Source organism: Apis laboriosa, unplaced genomic scaffold (assembly GCF_014066325.1).
Source record: "Apis laboriosa isolate Shangri-la unplaced genomic scaffold, ASM1406632v1 scaffold40_cov151, whole genome shotgun sequence".
Taxonomy (NCBI): Eukaryota; Metazoa; Arthropoda; class Insecta; order Hymenoptera; family Apidae; genus Apis; species Apis laboriosa.
Genome location: NW_025223180.1, coordinates 595,719 through 613,040, shown reverse-complemented (window position 1 = coordinate 613,040; position 17,322 = coordinate 595,719). Strand labels below are relative to the sequence as shown.

General features: G+C 36.8%; 1 protein-coding gene across 1 annotated transcript in view; it reads left to right on the top strand.

Annotated features, from left to right (window-relative positions):
• Window positions 1–9,043: 9,043 nt before the first annotated feature.
• Window positions 9,044–17,322, top strand: part of LOC122715790 — a 50,647-nt gene continuing 42,368 nt past the window's right edge. Inside the window, exon 1 of the mRNA XM_043938243.1 lies at window positions 9,044–9,313. Within this exon, the coding sequence (XP_043794178.1) occupies window positions 9,223–9,313 (91 nt within the window). The 5' untranslated portion in view covers window positions 9,044–9,222. The remainder of the gene's footprint in view (window positions 9,314–17,322) is intronic.

Below are 17,322 nucleotides of genomic sequence, written 5' to 3'. Positions count from 1 at the left end.
TTCACTGAAAAATATTTGCATTAGAAAGCGGTCTGCGAGGAAGATGGAACGATTGCAAAAATTTTATGCAAAATCACGGGACGTTTAGAATTGTCATTGCGATAGTTGGACATTGCCTCGCTGTTCGCTTTTACTCTGTTCGTTTTCGTGACTATAGCAACTAAGCGCCCATTATGAAAGATCTGGAACGAAGATATCGAACGTCGATTGCATTGTCCAATGAATCTTCTTCCTTGCACAATTTATTTAAGTGTACAAAGTTTGATAAAAATAACAGTTTACAGTTGATGAGGATAAAGAGAAAATGATTATTGCAAATAATGAAGCGGAAAAATTGAAGTTTATGCAAATGCTTGATCGCCGATTAATAATTAAGTTAAGTATTATTATTTCGACGTTATCTCGTAAAACGTTTTTCAAAGTAGAACGAAACGTTGGAAGAAAATGTTGAAAAAGTGTTCCTAGATATCTACGCGTAATTAAGTTTCAATAGATAATTCGAGCGACACGCGTTCCACCTTTTTTGTCACGATAAATGAAACGGACGTTAAACGGTCTTGCAAGATTCGTGAAGCATGAAATAATCAACACGCACGCATAAAAATAATTACCACGCTACTGGCGACAAACGTTAAAGAACGAGCTTCCGTGTTACGGTTCTGATCACACGAATACCGTTCTATCATAGTTTCAAGGTTCTTCCCATACGCGTTTGTAAATGCAACGTACATAAGAGAGTACATATATCTTTGCTCTGCTCCGTAAAATATAATATCCTCGTGTACGATAAAAATTCTTGGAATTTAATTAAAGTGCTGTTGGATCCCAATAAAATATCCTTCTTGTTTGATTCTACGGAATATCGAAAATACGGTGAATAAAAAAGGGGGAGAAAAATGGAGGACGTTGAAACGAAAGCAATTAACGTCATTAATCAATGCAAATATCGTGCAACGACCTTAGAACGTAATATTTAGCGTTGAAACTGAGTAGGTCTCTTTATACACGTCAGAAGAACATTTACCTTATACGATTTATTGCCCGGGTAATAATTCAGATTTCTTAACTCTCCTCTATTCAGGACAGTACTTTAATACGTATCGCGTTTTGGATAATAAAGATAACATAGGCGTTTCCTCAAACTATACCATCGATCTCGATCTACTCTTTCATAAAAACTACAAAGTTTTAACGGTTATTAAAAATATCCTATATAAATATCAATCCGTTAAAACGAAATATAAACTATATATACGTTTCACTTTTTATTTCACGACATACGATTCGATACACGAAACGAGTAGTGGGTTCTACAAGGAATCGTAGAAAAAAGAAATAAAGGATATATATACACCATTTACCTGTTTTCCGTGATAGTAGAACATCGAGGCAAGGTAATAAATAGAGTTTGCAACAATCCTACGTAGCGGGATCATAGCTTTTTAATTCCTTGGTTAAAGTCGCGGTGACCGGCCGAATACAATTTTCATAGGATAAAAATACGCCAGAGGAGAAACGAGGTAAAACACCCGTATATTCATTGTGCGAGCGGCGACTTTAAATTGCCGCTCGTGGAACGTATCAAAATTCATTAGTGCGTTACGGTCGCCGTTTCTCCCCTTCGGGAAAAACGAAATCGGAACCTGCATCACGCGGAGGATTAATAGGTGAAGTAATGATCGATCACGGTAGGTCGAGCGCGAGGAATGTTCTGTCTTTGAGAACGGTGGAAATACGCCGATAGTGCGTATCGATCACGGATCAATCGGCATGAGACAACAGCACGCAAGAATTGCCGCCATAAGTCCCATAAGATTTCACCATTTTTACACTTCGACGAGGTGTCGAGAGTTGCGGATCGTTATCGCGATTCTTGCCCGAGTTTTCATGCTCGTACGGGGCAATCGTACGTTTCTCTCGCCGTTTCTGCTCGCTCCACACGGGGAGTCCTAGTGCTGCTTGCGTAGAGAAACGAATCGATTATCGTTTCGAGATTGGTTTTTGCCGTTAGTAAACTTAGAATTCTTCAAAGTAATCGATATTAATTGACCATCGATCGAATATTCATCGGTGGAACAAAACAACGTCCAGATGTCGAAACTTGAGCGAACGTAGCCTAACAGATTAATATCACGGTCTATTGGTAACGATGCTTGTAGATATTTATCGGGTGTAGCTTTATACGTACAAGTTAATCGCTGCAAGTACTTTATGCATCTTTTCGAATATATTTTTTTTCAAGCGTGTTTTTAGTCTATATTTTTTGTTATGTTAAAAACGAGGAAACTGTTTCGTCCCTTCCACGATACAGATACAGGAAATTCTAAAATTCGTTCGGATTGGCCAAATTAGCTAGGATTACGAGGCATCGTTCGAAACAATTTTATCGATGTAAATGTGAATCGAAAATTAATCTTACGATATTTCTCGAAGTGTAGATGAGAGAGCGACAGTTTGACTTTTTTTTTTATCTTTGTGTTGAATATTTTTTTTACTGAAGATTTTAAAATCGGTATCAAAAGATTTATACCGACGTACAGAGCATGCGAACGAAATCGTATTCTTGTTGAAAAACACGATCGTTGTTGGACTCAACCTTTTAAATCTTCCATAATCGGCAATTGTTGCCTCGGTCCGAGAATCTCGCATTTCTCAAGTGTCCATTAAGGCAAGCGGTGTGTAGATTCACGATCAAACGCAATTATCCCTTTTGTAGTGGTAACAATAAACGGCTAGACGTGGCAACAGCTAGACGCCTCGGGTGTAGGCGGATAACAAGCGCGTCGATCAATCGCCAATGAACCATTTAACCGGAGTTAACTCGCCACCGTATTCCTTACTCTTTGCATTCATGCTCGGAAAAGAGCCAGGCGTGAAAAATTCGTCGTCGATTTACCAAGCGCGAAAAGAAAAGAAAGTACCACCTTTACCCAACGGATAAATCGTGACAACGACGAATCGGCTTTTTCCTCAATTTCTTCTTTCCTTCCCGTCGATCGTTCTGCTTCGATCGTTTTTATAGGAAGGAAAAAAAAAAAAAAGAAAAAGAAAAAGAAAAAGAAAAAAAAGTTGTGTCATTAGGAGAGAAATTTACACGGTTGACACGTGCTTGTATTTGTTTACAAGCACATAAACGAAGTCAATGTTTTACAAATTAACAAACGATAAAAAGAAAGATCCCATGAAATTGCATTCCTTTACGGAATTCTATTCGCATACCTTTGTTATTGACTTTATCATTGTTATTTCTGTCAATTAGCTGAACTTATGTAACGATACGGCAAATATTATTTTACTACTTCACAGTTTGCATAATTGTTAGTCCATTGATGATTAATGGTACCGCAACATTAGCTTAGACTTTCCAAGCGAGGAGATCGGAAATTGTTCGTTAGAAGCTTTTCACGGCGTGTACAGATAAAACTGTAGCACGATCGATCGAAGTAACATCGTTAAATGACTCGTGATTGAAAATCATTTGTTATTCACGCACCGCGTGGCGTTACTTAAGCGCACGATTCGCCGTACATTCTCTGCTTTTTTTTCCCAAAAGCAAACGCTGAGAGAACAATTCGTCCTAACCTAATGATTCGGCTTTCACGACGGTTAATTAATAACGATCTCGTCGGCGTTGAGTGTATTGGAACTAAAGCGTTGGAAATAAAGCGTTTGCATTGGTATCGTGACGCGTGAAAAAAAATTATAAGAATCGATTGCCCAATTAAACAGCCAATGATTTATACCGTGAAAGGAAGATGTAAGAATGAAAGGAGGAGAATGCCCGAACGACAGTTCGATCTCCGTTTTATCTCCGTTCGGTGCGCCGCGATTAATGGCGAGTGGAACGCGATTCCTTTTGCACGCGTCCACGATATCTGCTCCCAACTATCCTTGGATTATTTATTTCTCGATTGTATCTACGGAAAAACTATATCATTTTCTTGGTTTTTACCCTGGACGAACATGCACGATCAATTTGCACGATACGTACGATCGTGGAGTTGGCAATTTTTCCTAGTACGTTACCGCTGGTATCCCATCGATTTCGCGGCACGAACACAAAAATCTACTTTATGATCTGCTTAACACTTGGCCTAACGCGTTCGATCTATATTTCGGTATATCGGAATGTTCGGAAGGAATATATAACGGATACTTTTAATTAAATAAAATCGCGTATCAGTTTCCTTTATCTCGATTTCGATCGATTGAATGGCACTTGAGATTTGATCAACCGCGACCAGACGAGACTAAACGGACGGGAGTTGGCACGTGCTTGTTGCAATCCTGTTGATATCCAATATCGCGAACCGCACCCACGCTCGCCGCTATTTCACGTCCACCCACGAGACAGATGGATTTCGATTCGAGGAGCATCCGGAAGTTAGCCGATTGAAATAAAAATATCGTCCGTGAGTAATAAATATCGACGCTGCTGCTGTCGAACGAATGGCTACAAAGGCGAATAATTAACGACTCGGTTCGGATTACATTGTTATATTCCCTTCCGCATCGATCATCACCGAGTGAAATAAGACGATATTGCGAACCAATGTGAAACAACCTATTAAACAAATCTCTCGCATTCAATGTCAAGAGTGAAATTCTTATCGAGGCACACGAGAGAATACGTCTTTTCTTTCTTTCTTTTTTTTTTTTTTTTACGATAATTGATTTACGTACATTCCGTCAAAGGTGATGAAAAATAATGAAATCGAGTTTAATGATCCGATTATCTTCACGTTCCAGATATTTTCTGATTTATTTTGCAACGAATTCGTAATTCAGGATTATAATATTCGTCGAGCAAGAATATTTTCACCGCGTTTTATTATTCATAATTTCGTCTTACTGGATTCTATGTTGAGATGATTTATTATTTAAACTTAACGTAACGAAAATTTTACGGCTACGTGATATTTATATATAAGCGCGTGTTTTTGTCACAATCCATATACGAACGAAGCGAGAAATTATTGGTGTGATAAAATATATAAATTGGCTTCTGTTTGTACGTACGTAAGAGGACTCGCGTAAATCATCTTCCGATGATATAAATTTGGAATGAACATCGTAAACCGTTTACTCGTAGTAATGAAAATTAGTGAAAATTAATATTAGACGAAGAGAAAAATCGCGATTTAATTTCAATGTAAATTTTTTTCGCACGAATAATGTGACTACGTGTACAACGATTATATAAATAACATGGAAATAACATCGCAAACACCTTGACCAAAGAAAGTTATAAAAGTTTAATTTTAATGTTTACTGTTTAATTATTATGTAAAATATGTAATATGTAATCTTCGTATATAACAATCGTATCAACGGTGATGTGATCGTCGTCATTTCCAACGTTTACTATTCTACGATTTATAATTCGAGATTCGAAAAATCAGCGAAGATTTAGAGCGAGGTAAACTCTGTAACGCGATAACAAATGTCACGTATTCTCGAACGACGTTGAGACCTGACTGAAAACCAGGATCCCCGTAATCGAATCATTAAGCGTCAATGAACACTATTTTTATAACGTTCGTTTTGATTAATAAGCAGAACAGATACACGTGATTCGCCGAACGTTCATTCTGATCGTGCATCTCCTTTTAACGCAGGAAACGACGATTTAAATGATTTGAAGTATCCATTTATGAGACGTGCAGTAATGTAAAGAACAAGAAGAAGAAGAAGAAGAAGAAAAAGAAGAAGAAATACAAGCAGTGGAGGAAAATTAATTTTCATTTTAGCGTCACAGAGATTTTCGTATTAATTAAGATCATGGTCAAGTATAGCGCTTTGACACCGTAATAATTGCGAAGGAACATGTTTGGATGAGAACGTAGTTGGAATAAACACGGACAGTGAGGAGCGGGGATCGGGAACTTCCCTCCATAAAGTTGCTGCTAATTATTAAAGATATTTATTTCGTTCAAGATCGACGTCACTTATATCGAGACAAATTTGCATATTTATGCGAGATATTCGTGATCGAAAATACGATAACGAACAGCTGTTAAAGTAATTTTTACCTTAAATATAATTGATTCAAAATTTATTGAACGTATAATTATGAACCACTTCTCGATACTCGTGCAATATTGATGATAATATTGATGATAATATTGACGATAATATTGATATACTCTCGTATTATTTTTTTACGACAAAAAAATTCGTCGATTAATAAAATTATTTCATCTTTTCAACGTGCACATAAAATTTATATATGCGCGTATGTACTATAGACGTATGTACTATATAAGATTAGACGAGGTCTCATCGCATACGTAACGATCCAATGTTATTTACATATCGATGAAAGATACTAGAATAACATCTAGGCCGAGCACGTAGGAATCGTATTTGCATAAAAAAAAATATCTCTCAGTTAGAAAATAGCGTAGATCTTGATGTGTCGTTCACAACCTCGTAAAAACGACGAACATCTATCAATACGATACGTATATATTACCCGCCATTTTCACTCATCGTAAACCAATTTTCGAAGAAATTGTAACGGCAAACGAATCAAAATGCACTTTTTACGACGATTCGAATTTGTTTGAAATTGTATTTTTAATAAAAGCAAGAGAAGAAACGCTCAAGTACGAGAAGTACTACATCGAGGTTACATTTTCACACGAGAGATGAATCAATGGAAGATCGATCGATCTTCATTGAGCACGATCGCGTAGAATTGCATCAACGATTATCACGCGAGCTCGGCGGTTGTCGTGACGCAGTTATTCGGTTGAGCTGTTTCAAGTTTTTCTTTCTCACATCAATTTCATTCTATTTTTAAAAGTTGAGAATGCTCCATTGTACAATTGAACCGAACGATAACGATCAGAAACAATTTAAATGACATTTTTTTGTTATCGAAAAATTATTCGTTGCGTAAAATAGGAAAATGGAAGAGGTTAAATGCACATAAAAATATACTTTCCGCATAAAAATAGAAAAGTACAATTTTTTCGATTCTCTCGAACGAACAAATTATCTTCGTTAAATGGAATGACAAAAGTACACGTTTGTTTGATTACATTTAAATGTAAATTTATAGAAACTTGATCTATCTGAATATATAATGGATTAATCCAAGGAAAGGATCGTGTTACGTATAAATATGAAAATTTTTGGCATGGTCTGCGAACCAAATGGCAGACAATTGTGCAACGTGTATTAATTAACGTTGGTGTTCAATGCTACTGAAACTGAAAACCAGGTCTATTTGTCAAAGTAGCCGAAAAAGGAATGGATTTATCTCGTTTTCGGCTGTCGACTCTCTCAAGCCTGGCTGATCTCGAAACAACGGAATATGTACATGACGTTGATGCACGATCACGAAAGTGACCCGAGAATGCTGTGGCGTTATGAGTTAGACTGGAGCACTCGTGTATCCGTGCGTTAGGCAATATAAAACCGTATACACACCGCTCGGGAGGATCGCTCAGCCTTTCGAAACACACGAACGAATTATGTTCAACAAGCAAGGATAATAATCTCAGCCGCAATAATGTTCCATCTCGTGAACGACCGACAAGGTGCAACGGACAATGATTCAAACGCCTTCAAAGACTGTCCGTCGTAATTGTCGAATAATATTCTAGACCATCAGAAGTAAAAAAAAAAAAAAAAAAAGAACGATACGCTGATTTTCTGATCGCTCCTCTTACCAATAATTATAAGTTCCTGCTTGTTAAGAAAAATATCGACAAATTAAGGCCATGCCTGTTTGTTTCCCGTATAACGAGCCGAGAAAAAAAACTTTGAAGCACCAATTTTATTATTTTCTTTGCGCAGCATCATCCGTTTAGTTCATCATTAGCTCGCTTCCAAGACGTTTAAAAATGATTCCATTACTTTTTATTCAAACTGTGAGAAGCGATCAGCCTCCTATAATAAGATATAATAAAATGAGAGAAGAACGTATCAATCTCGTACTCTAATATCCTTACGCTAAAATATACGTTATATTTTTCTTTCTTCTACTCCGTTCGAATCGGAGGATCAATTTCTTCGATCGAAATTTCTATAAATCTTATTTCTCTCGCTGAATTGTTTATTTAGTTTCTAGCGCGCGTATATAAAATGGTGCGAGGTATCTTTCAATAGAAACCGACACGTTATCGATCGGTACTCGGAAACGACATATCGAAGATCGATTTCTCGTTTAAATAGATAATTTCGCGTTCGGTCGACGAACTAACTAACGTCGACGATCGAGGCAACGATATCTCGGGAATAAATGCGAAATGTTCGCGATCGAAATCCTGATTCTTACCGACTTTAACCATAATTCATGTCCCATGGTAAATTTAACGATCGATCAGTGTGACGGAGGTAACGCGATTGTTAATACCGCGTACGAACCGGCGAACGATGATAAGTGTCGTGAACAGAGACTTGCTACGTCAACTTGGTATAAATCGTTAAGAGAACGAAAGACAACGAAACCGCCTCTATTGAATTGTCAGGCGCTTCGTTTGCATATCTTCTGTTACTTTACTTTTCCCGTGTCTTATCAACGAATCGCCGATTCGTAATAGTTAGATACGTCTGATTATAAAAGCACGCGTGTAATAATTCTCAATAGTGAAAAATTTCTCGGATTTTCCATTGTGTTTCATTTGTATTAATATTATTATTAACATTCGAATATCTCGTTTTATCTCTGTGTCGCTCGATGTACGAAAGAATTTCGTTAAAAAAAAAAAAAAAAAAAAGAAAAAATCTAACGATTCAACTTTACTTCTTTAAAAGTAAACTTTGAAAGCAAAATGATTTTCAGGGATCTAGGTAGCGTCCTAGTATCGATTCGTTTATTAAAAATTGTTCGAAACGATTTGGAAAAAACCGACGTATTTTACGATGATATTTGTACTACGGAGCATAGTTGTGACGTATCAAAGAGTCGTGTAGAATCCCCCCCTTCGAGAAGAAGTACTTACTTTCCTGCGCACCTATAAAACCAGTGAAAGCGCCTGCCGACCCTCCAGACTATCGCACAGTACGACAGTGGCAGGAGCTCTGCCGACTACCGTCACCGCAGCCTTAGATTGTCAATTAACAAATCTTTCACAATAAATCGGAAGTTTCGTCAACGAAACTGAAAATTTTCGGGTGCGTGCCATCCACCGTTGTTCTCGTGTTTCGCTGCCTTTTACGCTCGCCAATTATTTCTTGTGAATAGAGTAGCTTGGTAGGTTAGCAGTGACAATGAAGACGATAGTTGCCAAAATCCTGATCGTCGTGTCTTTAACTGGAACACAGGTGCTAGGATATCCTCCGCAAGAAAGGCTCACACCAGGTATGCGAGCGATCAATCTTTCTTTTTTATCTCTTATTTACTTTTATATCCTATTAAATCCTTGGAAATGTAATTTGATATTTTCAATTTAAAATCAATTAGAAAACTTAAAAAAATTCTATTTTTTAATTTCGTCGATTTTTTAAATAATCTCGTCGAATTTTTATCTCTCCAAAAAAAGAATCAAATTATTCGTATCAAAGAAAATGAATTTTTTTTTTTTTCATCGTGTGGGTAAATTTGATTTTTTAATGGGAACGAAGTAGGTAGGCAAATCTCGTCAAGTTTGCTATGTTTAATCGTTGCAATTAACTAGCTAAGAGCGTGTGGAGTCGATCTTTGCTGTTCTTTCTCTCTCTCTCTCTCTCTCTTTTCCTTTCAATGCATTCTCGCTTTTTTCGTATCAAACAATTACAGCCCTACCCTTTTCCCATTCATCGTTTCTCTTTCGCTCTCATGAAAGTAGAACATTTCCTTCTACAGATGCTAATCACGATAATCTGACACGGTCGAGCCGTCTTTTCGGTACGTGACAGCATTCAAAATTGTTACAATATAAAATTCCCTTACAGAGTAATATATCACGCTCCTTCCATCATTTTTCTTCTTTCATCGTCTATCCTACCGTCTCATTTTTTTATACAAAAATGGAAACCTTGAACTCTCGCAGTGTTTCTCGAGACAAGAATAGAAATGGTCCTTGTATTCCAATTTACATATACGCATACATCATTTATGTAAAATATTAATCACGAGAGTTCAGTATAATTAAGCTGTATTCTTTAATGTACCCATAAAGAATCCCATATTTAGAAAATGACGAAAGAGTATGTACTTATGGTATAAATTATAATTATATACAAGAATTTATGCCATTGTAAACATTCTCGTCGCTAATCGTGTCAGATTTCCATTGAATTTTATAAGTTTAAATCCAAAGAATGTTTTTTTAATTGGTCTGGTTATGAGTCGAAGGTTAAACATTTATTCAAGAATGTTTAGTTTATTCTTCGATTCATCTTTTTGTATTCATCTTATATGAATGCAAATTAAATAGTAATAATCATAATTTTGCAACAAAATTTTTTCAACGCGATATCTTTTCCTTGTTCCATGTTTTTTTTTTTTTTTTTTTAATTTCGTAATATTTTGAAAAAATAAAACAAACAAATAAAACTTTTGATTTTGCGAAAATTTTTTTCTCCGATATTTCTTCTACTATTTATTATCCTTTGTAATATACTTTTGCGATATAGTGTAGGGAATAAATGTAATTATAACATTCGTTAAAAGGAATAACGGTTTTTTCTTTTAATCGATTTTATCGATATTCGATAAATATCATTTATTTTTCCTTGGTGCTCTTTTTAACACCTTGTATATCATTGTTTTCGACACCATTATTTTCATCACTGTGACATTACATAACATCTTTATATGAAACAGGAACTTTCTTAAGCCTTATGAAACTTATTTTAAGTTAACACGCAATTATGCATAACTTTCCACATTGAAAACAAAATCCTCCTTAATTCGCGAAACGTTGATATTTTCCAATTAATATACTTCTCTACAGGCTCGCAAATATTCCACAAACTTACCAACTTATCCGTTGAATTTCCGGCTTCCCATTCTATTCCCATTCGTTGTTTCGTTTCGCCTAATCAAGAATCTTCTCTAACGTGATCGATAAGATTCGCGTGCAAAGCTACGAAATTACAGCGATTGCAGATCGAGGAAGTTGTGCACTGGCCGTGAACACGAGTTCCGTTGTCGAGTTTTTTCACGTCTCGAATCTTCCTTGAAACTTACGATACTCGAACGTGATAAACTCGATTCGATTGTTATTATTATTATCGACGACGACACGCGTGAAAGAAGAAAAAAAAAAAAAAAAAAAAGAAAAAGAAAAAAAGAAAAAAAAAAGAACAAGGACTGGAAATGAAAATTTTTTCCAAAGGAAACGTGGATTCAGGAGCAAGGGCGACGAGAACCGGGGACGAACGTGAGTAACGGGCGTCGATGGAGAAACTACTTACTTACTTACATACTTAGTCATTATAGCGATGATGTGGGGCAACGGAGGATAATATCAATGCCCCCCCCCTCCCCCTCCCCCTCTCTCGCGAACAGGCTGCAGCGGTGATCACGTGCGGCGCATGAATTCCACGTGTCGGTGCACGTGCCGATCGTATATAACCCGATCGTCGCTGGAAAGAAAGAGAGTCGCGGTTCTACACCTTTCCTCGTACAGGTTAATACCGTGGAAGGAAAAGTGTGACCGAGTCACGTGTGCACGCGTCAGCCACTCCGCTCGATTCACGCGACCACCGCGGCTGTTCCGTCAATTAACACCGGCTTCGTCTTCGCCATTCTTCTTTTCCGTCCCGCTCGTCTTGGCCCGGTACAAGGCCGTATCTTGGAAATCATCTCCTTTCGAACGAAATCTTCGGTACAGCGAGAATCGAAGGCGTCTCGAGGTTAGGTTATGGACGAACAGAGAAATCGATGGTGGGTAGTAGATGAAAATTTCCAATTTCGAGTAATATTCGGTCGCGTAACGGGAACCAATTAAAATCTTATCCGAATCTTATAAAATCTTATCGCATCCTTGTACACGCGTACACGTGTCAAAGTTGCTTTCACGTTAAAATTAATTACATTCGCGAAATATATCTACGTATAAGATTTCTTCTACCGTGTTTCGAGTATCCATGCTCCGCGAATGTGTGATTGATTCGCAAATCAATTACATACGAGGAACTGAATTAATGTGTCATAGTGCGTGTAACGGCGTGTCGATCCAGTAAATTATTAGCGAAATCAAGCCGCATAATTAATGCGCGGAAGTGAATTTACCGTACACGGGCCTTCGGTGAGCTGAGTATGCAAATTTACTATTACTATCTCACAGTGTAAAATGTAGTCGCAGATCGCCAAGGTTACGAATGTAGCAACGTGTAACGAGATTATATATTTAATTGATAATTTTTCTACACTTCTTTCTGCTTAAATTATTTACGTTAACTCCAATAATATAAACAACATATATATTCCCGTATTAACAGCGTTAGCTTACGGTTGGAATTGGCAGATTAATTAGAAACGCGAGTTTCTAGATACGAAACTATTAAACTAGGAAAATGAGGTCGTGGATGTCGTTAATTTATATCTTTTACTGGCACTCGTAACCTCTTATTAGATTTTACTTTCTTACTTCTTGTGGAAACGATATATCCATCCTGTACGTTCAAAACTTTTTCGATTTTTTCTCTTTCCCTTTTTCTTATTCTTATTGAAGCAGAAAGTCCAAGTACGAGAAAGTGATATCCATGGATTATCTTTGTATACTTTCCAAACCTTAACGAACGAACGAACGAACGAACGAACGACTTTTGTGGAAAATTATGTTCGGATCTGGGGACTGGAACGTAAGTCACCCACGTATTTAGGTCGAGTGAAATACGTCCGACGCGAGGATTGCGAATTCGCGGGGATTGCGATTCTATGGGTGTTCGCGGTTAATTACGCGTAGAGGTGGCTTTTTCGCGTCGGTTAAACTTGACGCGGGAATGGTGTTGCGACAACGCTATTCTTCCTGCTCCCCTTTTCGTGACTCGAACGTCGGATCCCTCGTATCCGGCGCAGATATTTCGAACGCTCGAAACCCCGTCGGATCGATTTGTTTGAGAAGCAAGAGTTTATTCGGCACAAGGAGATTTTGCGGGGAAAAAGTTAAGAAACACAAGTTCTATAATTAGTTTCTATACGTCTGGCAGATTTGCGGAAAAACGGACAAGTGAGGTTTATTGTATCGAATGGCATAACCGAGCCCCCAAAGGACTATGCGAATCGAATTCATTCCAGCAATTAACATCGTCGAGTAGTCGATATATATATATATATACATTTTTATCGTGGCGACTTATCGTGGCCAGGGGAGTGGGAGTTAAACGTAGGTTTCTTCCACCAGTTTACTAATATACTTTTTACTTTTTCGCGGGTATGACGCATTCTTTCTTGCCAATTATTAGGTCGCGATTGGCCCACTTATCTATCTATATAGCCGCGAGGTAACTGTGTTTCTTCTTTCTTTCCATTTTCGCTTGAGAAACTACCCCAAAGAAAGAACCGATTCTTAATCCCACGGCTGGAAAGAAATCGTTGGAATTGCGGAAGTTGGACTTTCTTGATTGGATTGCATCATTCCGAGGTGACATTATGTACCGTTTTATAGGAAATGATGAGAATTTGCTAAACTCTCGTAAGCTTGCGTTCGTGAAACGATTCCTATTATATAACGTAAAAATTATATGCGTCATTTGTCAAAAGTAGGAAACAAATTTCTGACAATTTTAGAAACTTACCATTGACGAGTTTATAGATTTTTTTTTTTTTTTTTTTTACAGTTTTACATTCCAACGATAATTAGGGGGGAAGAAATGCAAGCGATAATAGCTTGCATTAATAAAATTCAAAAATATTCGAGGCCAAATATTGTAACGTGGATAGTCAACAAAAATTGTCGAACGCTCGAGACGACGAATAATCGATAATGTCGAAACGTTTCCTAGCCTGGTGGATAAAAATCATTTAGTGTTTCGATACATATAGGTGTAAAATTTCTAATATCTTATTGGTATTATTCAAAACTTTTTTTTAAATCATCAAATTTAATATCGGACGGTTAAAGAAATAAGCAATATAGCTCGATCGGAAAAGATTGAAAGCTTTATAAACGGATGTTATTAATTCGATCGACGACGACGAGTGGCGCGAGCTCGGGTAGACTTGATTTCCGCCGAGTTATAAAAGTATCGATACGCTCCTTTATGCAGAATTCACGTGCACAAGAGCGTGGTAGTAGGTGCAGTGCCCGATGCACGTGACGCGAGACACATTGCGCCGGCCATGATCACGTGCACCATGAGCCAAGCTCATTCTGTTTCTCTGACACGGTGTTTCCCAACATTTTTGGATCAACGATATTCCTTAAAATCGGGCAAATTTTTCATTTTCGGATCGCGCGTCTTATTGTTCTTAGATAGAGAAGATCGAGGATCTAGTTAAGATCGATGGAAATAATAATGTAAACGATGCATCGTGATCAACAATTGAGAAACACTGGAACAAGGTAAGAGTACAGATTTGTGCCGGCGTTTATATACATAATGAATGCGATCAAATATAGCAGGCATACTCGCGACATTTTTGGTAAAGTCTCTTTCTATGCCTTTGTTTGAAACGATTGGAAATTGATCGAAAGAAACTTCAAAGGAATCCGTTTGAAAAATACCCTTACGGTATATTACTTATTTGTAAAATATATATATTATCGCTATTGGCACGATCTATCGAGATTCTGACCAGAATATTCTTAGATTCTATAAGTCTATCTTATCCTCAATTTGTGCAATTGTACTACTTATAAATTGCGAGACACCTGACTTTTTTTTTTGATTGGAATGCGATCCTGTCGCCTTCAATTTAACATTCTGTTTAGAGACTAACTTTATTGATTTATAAGCGCTGACACCCGCGTTTCAAACAGACGTTGTTAATGTTCCAGTTTCCTATATCCATTATCTATATATATATAAATTATGTCATTGCAATTTTATTAATTACTTTGGATTATAATTGCGGAGAAGTAATTACGTCAGAAATGATCGCATTAAGAACAACAGTTTTCTGTACAAACATATATTTAATTTTGGGAGAAATGGTTGAAAGATTATTCTAAATAACGACCAAGCCCGCCATCTTTAGAGAAAATTTTAACTTTTGCGCGCTGAAGTTTATTGACCGTTACGAATTTGAAATAACGATTTTAAAATTAATTCATTTTGCATCTACGTACGATAAATGTGAAATCGAATAAAGTTTCGTAACATTGGCAAATATCAAATGCTAAATAAAATAGCAACACGCAATGAAAAAAGAACTTGGAAGAACATCGATCGACGAGTTTCGTTCCTACTTTGTCCATTTTCGGCAACGAGAATGTGTCGCTCGTTGCTTAGTTTAAGAAAAAAAAGAAAAAGAGTCGCAAGATCTTATAACGCCTTCCTTCGAGTGAAATTAAGAGATTACGTGCATCTCCTTGTTCGTCTTCGTACACGTTCAAATGCGATCAATGCGGTGTTCGGTTAGCTTCCTGTACTTGTACAATTTTCCTAAGGTTCATTAAAACGGTAAAGTTAAAACTTGTACACTTTTAAACTTTCCATAAAACAGCTCAACGAGTTTAGCTTTCATTTTCCTTTCACTGGTTACTTCATCTGCAAAGAATACTTCGATTTAAAAAAAAGAAGAAAAAAAAGAAATATGTATATACAATTCATCTAAATTAATTTTTAAAATTTTTATTCGTTCTTTGACAAAAGAATTTTTGATAATACTCGATAAAGCAAGTACATATTATTTAAAATTATTCGTACATCGAAATTTTATAATTTCCCTTTCGCATAAATATCGAAACGTTAGTGAAACGGAAAGAAATTGCGTAATCGTTATTTTGGATTAAAATTTTTTCTCGGTTTTTGCGATAATAATATACGTGATTTAAGATCATGCTCGTAACTGTTTCATATTTTCTTATCTCTTCAGATCTCTTCAAAAACGCGATACGTCAATTTTGAATACAAATGTTTCGTTTTCGTTGTTGTACTTTAACGACGTCTCGTAAATTTATCGTTATTTTCACCGTGTTATTTTTGAATGTATCTCGCTCTGTCATTTTCCAATGAAGTGTCGAGTCTTTAACGCCGGTCGATACGCGTACGTAGTAGCTTTTAACCGGCTTCGAACGCAGAGTCGAGACTTGGGGTCGAGCGATCACCACTCGTGCATGTCGAGCTTGTATATTCCAGTCATCCTTGAATGTAAAGATGCAATCAATGCTTAGCTTGCCAGAGAAAGACAAAGACACGGAACAAAGAGACGGAAAGACAATGAGTAATCTCTCGGGCATTCGAAAAATTAACACCCACGCTTTCCGTTATATTTGTCGCCGATCGTTTTGCTCCAACTCTTGCCCGAGTAAATAACTCGATGCTGGGATCGCGCCGCCACCCTTCATTTATCGCTTTTTCTTCTATTTTATATAACTCGATTATAAATTCAACAATTTTTGCAAAGTTAAGCGAACAGTTCAAGTAAACAGAAGTGGGTGTAATATGCAAATATGCATTCTCTTTTCTTCAAAATAAGATAAACGAAGGTAGAGAATATCTTGAAAAACAGTTTAATTCTTTTTTAATTTAGAGCCACGTGTATTCTACCGTTTCCTCGTTTCGCGTTCGTACTCGACGTTTCGACAAATGCGAGGACGAAAAGCAAAATGCTCGATCGATGCAGGATTTTAGGATTAATTATAGATTAAGTCGATGCTCCGAGCAAGTACGTTGTCAAGTATTAATTACGAGTAATCTTGAGCGAGAATGACACTCGAGCTAAGTAGACAAGTGTTCCATTATCATGATTTCAGTGTATTACATATCTACATACGCGTTGGAAATTAAAGGTGTACGACACGCGAGAACGTGTTTGCAAACGAACGTCGCGTAATCGACTGATTATTAACCTGTGTACTTATACTCGTTTCGTTCATTTCCCTTAATGTATATATATATATATATATGTGTGTATAAATAATCCGATTAAAATTCGGATACGCCTCATCAACGTGTAATTCGAATTGGATCGATTATGCACGCTTCAATTTAGATAGATTAAATTATGCCAATAACGTTATTAATGTTGTAAGTAATGCAACTATTTTTTCTAGTAATTTAATATATTCCGTTAATGAAACGATATTTCTTTCTTTGAATCGTCGATAACAGAGAAATCGTTCTATTTGTTTCGCGATATTTCATAATTGATAAAAATTTTAGTTTAGAAAAAACGATGTCGTACGATCGCGCACGTTGAATGTGTTCACGGAGAAAAACGCGTAAACTATAAAATTAAATTTGACCGATATATATATATATATATATATATAT